The sequence below is a fragment of the Myotis brandtii genome, unplaced genomic scaffold, assembly GCF_000412655.1.
Source record: "Myotis brandtii unplaced genomic scaffold, ASM41265v1 scaffold112, whole genome shotgun sequence".
Classification (NCBI taxonomy): Eukaryota; Metazoa; Chordata; class Mammalia; order Chiroptera; family Vespertilionidae; genus Myotis; species Myotis brandtii.
In genome coordinates, this window is record NW_005353838.1 from 985,334 (window position 1) to 991,784 (window position 6,451).

The following is a 6,451-nucleotide window of genomic DNA, read 5'->3' on the forward strand; positions in this document are numbered from 1 at the left end:
AATCTTAAGGACCCAAGACTCATTTCTAGAAACAGAAAGCTTTTGTAATTTGCTTTTCTGTGACTTCCTCATGGGTGATATAATGGCTATACTCAATAGCCTCTTGTTATACATGTTTTCTTCATATGGTGTATAATTGCTTCTTGTTTCAATGGTATGTGTGTTATAGATCATCCAGACATAAGTATCCTATATAATAAAGAACTAATATGCTAATTCGACCAAATAGCAGAATGACCGTCCAGGGCTGCGAGGGCCGAGGCAGCCAGGGCAGCGAGGGCCGAGCCCCTTGCAAGAATTTCGTGCATCGGGCCTCTAGTCTATCAATAAGTTGTCATTCGGTATGATCCTGCATCATGTCATCCAGGCCCCACTTTTGGAAGAATGACTTTCCTAGAGCTTCTTTATTGGTAACTCGAGGCCTAGTGCATAAAATTCATGCATAGGTAGGGTCCCTAGGCCTGGGATGCAATCAGGGCTGATCGGGGCCTTCTGGCTGCTGGCCAGGGCTTTCCTTCCCTGGCTACAGGCTACCGCCCCACCCCCTGCTGGTCAGCACATGTCATAACAAGCAACCAAACTCCCAGTCTCCCAGTAGAACTCCCAAGGGAACACTTTACATATTAGCCTTTTATATACATAGATGACTTGATAAAAAGGATTACATATGTAGATAAGTTAACATTTTCCCCTTTATGACTCAGAAGGAAACTTTAGTACCATGAACCTCCTAGCCAGCTTTACTACACATTCCAATTAGTGTCAGAGCATATATCTTGACCCTTTACTTTTACCCATCTCTCCTATATTGAGGAGATAAAAGGGCTAAGCAGTCAGGGACAGGACCTTGGGAGAGGGAGAAGAATGGGGAAGTCCTTGAATAACATGACCTTGCAGATGTGAACATGATACAGCTTTCTGACTGTACCACAGAGACAAACAAAAGGATCTAGAACTGACCCTTGCTAGCCAGAATTGCTAAGGCAACCCAGCTGGGCGGGAAAAGAAGGGCACATGGGAGACATGAGTTTTAAAATGTATGGATGTTGCTAAGACAGGCAGCTTGCAGATAACCAATCACAGGGATGTTGCTAAGGCAGGATTATTTGAAAGCACCAATTGGGAGCTAGCAAAGCATGCATCTACCCTACACAAAGAAGAACACACTCTTCTCTTCTCTCTCTAGCTTCTATGGCAGGGGATAGGCTCCCCTGTGCCCTTGTGGCTTATGACTGTGTGGGACTCCACACTTGGACTAATGGACTTTAATTAGCTTGGATGCTGAACTACACTTGGCTACAACATGGAACGGAAGCTCTGGGAACTGGCCTATTTTTTGAACCCCAGCTGCACCTTTTCCAGGACTGGCTTGGGGTGCATGGAACTTTGGGACCTGAGACAAAGAAGCTTCACCAGTAACCTGCTTTGGGCCCCTTTCCTGCTGCCACCTGTGGCGAGAAGTCCATCTATCACTCAATAAATGTTGCCTCTCTTAACCATTTTTGTTCGTGAATCCATTCTTCGCTTTTGTGAGACAACAGACTCAGACCAGAACAGAAAATTTGGCATCAATATGACAGGGTCCCTGGTATAGGGCCTTTCTATCATTTGTTAGCTCTCTCAGGCTATCCTTTTTCCATCTAATAGAGAATGTAGTTTGAGGATTTTTCCCTCCAGTGTACACAATCTTTATTAGCAGGTGTCAAGAGTACAAACTAGTAAAAATCCCAGAGGAATCCAAAGGAGGTAGGACATGGCTCCCTTCCCCAAGCTGAGGGCCTGTAACAAGACCAGTGGAGCAGAAGCACTTGACTGTGACCTGTGACCACTTTGGACCCAGCAGTCTTCAAACAAGATCCCAGGGGGGAAAGGAGCAACACCGTTGGAGAGGCCTGGGCTGGGTACCATCATGGGCTGCTTGGCCTCTGCTTCCAGCTCAGCTCAACAACTCCAGGTAGGGGTGTTAGGAGACTGGCTAAAACTATCCCTCTCCAAACCAAGGCAGAGGTGTGAGGTTACCAGTTCCTGTGGGATTTGAGCCAGCTACTTCTGGTTGTTTTCCTGGGTCCTATTCTCCCATTTAGCCAACTTTACCAGCACTATTTAGATTTTAAAAAATAAATTCCTACAATTTCTTTAATGCCACTTCTGTCATTTGTTTTGATTCATAAACAAAATATTTTGCTAGGAAGCTAAAAATCTGAAAATGTATTCAAACACAACACTAAAATCATCGAAAATTACAGTACACTCTTGTGAAGTGTTACTAATCATGGATTTAATTATTCCATGAATAAAATAATTCCTATATCATGGTGCATAGTGCATTTCCTTTTAAAGGAGCTAGAAAGCCAATAAAGAATTTTTTTTTCTCTTTTTAAAAATTCAGTCCTGTACTTTTATCCATGCTTTTAGTACTTTGCGATTTCTAAATTATGGAAAGCATTATCACTTTGAGTTGATCACAAAAATTTTCCAAATTATGATGTGCTATCTGAAGCAAGTCTAAATTAATAAACTATAACTGCATTGTGGGAGGTCAAGTTTAAATATATATGTATACTAGATGCCTGGTGCACAAAATTCGTGCATGGGAGGGGTCCCTCAGCCTGGCCTGCACCCTCTCTAATACAGGAACCCTTGGGGGATGTCCAACTGCTGGTTTAGGCCCGATCCCTGTGGGCCTGATCGTCCCTAACTTCCCTTCTCTGCTGGCCTGATCACCCCTAACTGCCCTCTGCTGCCAGCCTAATTACCCCTAACCACCTCTGCCTTGGCCCCTGCCACCGTGGCTTTGTCCGGAAGGAGGACCGGAAGATGTCTGGTCTATCCAGTCTAATTAGCATATTACCCTTGTATTAGTATAGATAATTTATCAGCAGCAGTAATACATGTTTTGGAACAAAATGTAAATATTAATGAAATATTAATGGTATTGGCTTTTCTTACCATAGTGCACTCAGGAAAGAATGTTATGTAGCAAAAACAAATGCTCTTATCAAAATCACTTTCAATCTTCTTATCATGCACCACACACCTATTGAGGATCTAGCAATATACTCTAAGATCTTGAGAAGATAACTCAAATTCTGTGATTCTAAGAAGCATTTTTAAAATTATACCTCAGCTGCTTCATTTTCTTCTTGAAGTAAAGTGTGCTGAAATTCTGTTTCAATCTTCTTAGTTTTTTCAGCAGCTGTCCGTTTTTCTTCTTCATAGGACATTGCAAGTATGCCCAAGAACAAACTTGCCATGTAAAAGGCAAACCAAAAACTTATTATAATAAAAAATATCATGTAGACCTTTCCAGAAGCATAAAGGATCTAAGGAGAGGTGGAAAACAGTACAAAAAGAAAGATGTTATTTGTCTTCCTGTAATCTTCTTTTTTAAAATAAAAATGTTTTTATGAAAATAATTTAGTCATAAGTGAAATGTAATCACAAGACAGTTCAAGTACTGGCTCTTGGAAAAATAAGCAAAACGAAGTTCAACTTTAGACTTATCTAAGGTATAAAATATATCTAATATCCTTTTATATTAACTATGCTACTAAAATAGCATTGCATATTCTACTGTGCGAAACTTCTCTGAATAAAAAAAACTGAATCTTTGTTTTAATTAATATTATATCTTCTTGAGAAACTATGGCACACAAATCATCAGTGATGAAGACAGACTTTCAGAATTTGGATTTCAAGTCTGATAACAGCAAGCCTTCTGTTACAACTGAGGCACGATTGAATATTAAAGAGAAATGAGGATATGAGAATTGAAAAGAAATAGCCCATTGTAGGTATTCAATAAATAATTATGTAATACTTGGTAATCTCATAGGTTCAAATTTGTGACTGAAGAATTGGTACCTAGAAATCTTCTTAACTTAGTTCATATCACAGAGCAGGACAGTGATCCTGTATATACCTGTGTTGTAACTTTGGAGAGGTTACCCAGCCACTGTGATCTTAGTGTCTTCATATAAAAATCAGATATATATATATATATTACTGTTATATCATTATTATTTTCTATAAAATGGGGATAGCTCTAAATAATAGGATTGTTGTAAAGGTTAAATGAGATGTCACACATAAGAGTAGAGACCACAACATAGTGTTAGGATATAGTTTGACCCATAATAATTCTTGTTCTCTTTCCTTCTGTCTTCAAATACTTCACATCAAAATGTAATAAACTATGTTACATTTGAACATTGTCTTGGAAGGGAGGGGCATGGTACCATTCTCATCTTCATGGCAGATTCTCTCTGTTCTTACCTGATGATACAGTGCTTCAGGGTAATCCTGCGTCATCAACCGGAATAGGGCTAACAAGGCCCAGCCAAAGTTGTCAAAATTTGTGTAGCCATTATCAGGATTCATGCCAGTTTTTATACACGCATATCCTTCAGGACACTGACTAAATAAAGAATACAAAGAAAAGAGCAACTGCTTACTTTTAGGTGACTTCCAGATTATGGCCAAATCATAAATATAGAACATTTGCCCATAAATAATAAAGGGCTCTTGTTTCCATAGGGAGCAATCTTCTCCCAAACAATTTCCAGTGGAAAGCTGCAAATGAGGTTGATTTTTAAGTTGGTATAAGTGAAGAGTGTTAATTAAGCTAAAAGGAAAAGAGGCCTGACAAGTGCTTTTTGCCAAGCCTTTGTTAAAGTTTTCTTTAGTACCCAATATCAAAGTGAAAGTATAAATGATGTAATATAATATAATAAAAATAAAACTGCACGAGTTAAGGGTTTAATTTTCAATTGGTCTCACCTCAAATCCTTAGATCCTTATTTCTTAAGGGTGAGAAAACATTTATTACATCAATAATTACAAGCAGTACTTGCACTACCATGGAAAGAACAAATACTATTTCATTTCCTTTTATGGAGTCTTCATACTTTTATCTACTGGGGGCTTGAGTGTTGTGGTCAATTATTACAGTAGTGGCCCAATAAGTGATGCTTCCCTCTATCCATGTGCATTCCTAGTTGCCTCAGACATTATTTTGGCTTTGGCCATGTGTCTTATTTTGAACATTGGTTAATGGTTAATAAATGTGATACAAACAGAGTATAAAAAGTAATTATGCATTGAGGCTTGCTAAACTGTTGATCCACATAATCTGAACAAATTAATATTTGTTCTTATCTTAAGGCACTAACTTTTGGGATCATTTACTCTGCAGCAAAGTATGATGGCTACAGGTGAAGTATTGCATGACTTTCTGGCCTTGAAATATATCATTGTGATTCTGGATATCTATAACCAGATATCTTCAATATGTGTTAGGAATGTCCACAAAGAGGGTTAGCTGGTGTTGAATACGACAGACACAATGGGATGAGCTCACAATTTGGACTTGAGAATAGAGTGTAAACCCAGAAGTAGCTGGGCAAAGAGTTGAGCAAGCGACAAATATCTAAATCAATCAAATATAACAAAACTGCATAATTTAGGTTCCTCTCCCCATCATGTGCCATTTGTCAACCTGGGCCCCTGAGCCTAAGAAAAAGTAAGCCTACAGATGGGCATCAAGTCATCAGCTGAGGGAAGTAGCATAAGGAACTCTGTAAGGCATTGCACTGTCAAGAAGCACTTTATTTCTACTTTCTTATCTCTTCATCTGAAATTATAGGACAAGACATGAGAGTTGTGTTCCCACTGAAGAATTATTTATAAATATTGTTTTCAAGAACAATAAGCTTTTTCTTAATTAAAATTATAGTCATAAAAGATAGATAAGCCATAAATAAGTGAAATAACAGCAAATCTTTAATATTTCTTTCATCAAAGGCTTGGGGCCAAAGAAAAGATTTTATTGTCTTTTTTGGTAATTTCCACTAGCTCTGAGGCACACTGAAAACAGAAAAAAATCAGATCTTGTTTAAGCCCCAGCTCTGCTGTTTACTAATGAGTATTATATCTTTCTTGACCTTAAACAAATCATTTAGCTAGCTTGGCTATTGTTTTCTAAAAAAAAAAAAAAAATAGAATTGGTTTAATAGCATTCCATACTATTCATTCTCAGCATGGTTTCAATGAAAAACAAAACAAAACAAAACAAGCAAACAAAACAAATGAGAGATAATCTAATCAAACCGGAACCATAAGTAAAGATAATAATTATCCAATAAATACAATTGATTGGTGATACTGACTTGACAGAAGAAAACTTTAACCTCACTTACCTGGCATCTGATCTGTTTCCACAAAGGAGAGCATATCTTTCTCCTTCCAAATAATAAAAGTTTTCTGTTTCTGAAAATAAGAAAGAAATTATATTCTATATCTAATTTTCTAAGCTTGAGTGAACAGCATATCTGAAAGCCATTTAAACCTCTATAGTGAGAAGAAATTAGCATATAGCTTGTTTTTTTAAATTTTTTTATTGTCTAAAGTTTTACATATGTCTCCTTTTTCCCCATTGACCCCCCCACCCCCG

General features: G+C 37.9%; 1 protein-coding gene across 1 annotated transcript in view; it reads right to left on the bottom strand.

Annotated features, from left to right (window-relative positions):
• SCN7A (sodium channel, voltage gated, type VII alpha subunit) overlaps window positions 1-6,451 on the bottom strand; it is an 85,878-nt gene that overhangs the window by 38,940 nt on the left and 40,487 nt on the right. The window contains exons 8-10 of the mRNA XM_005857719.2: window positions 6,198-6,267; window positions 4,276-4,417; window positions 3,123-3,323 (exon numbers count right to left, since the gene is read on the bottom strand). Coding sequence (XP_005857781.2) covers window positions 3,123-3,323; window positions 4,276-4,417; window positions 6,198-6,267 — 413 coding nt within the window. The remainder of the gene's footprint in view (window positions 1-3,122; window positions 3,324-4,275; window positions 4,418-6,197; window positions 6,268-6,451) is intronic.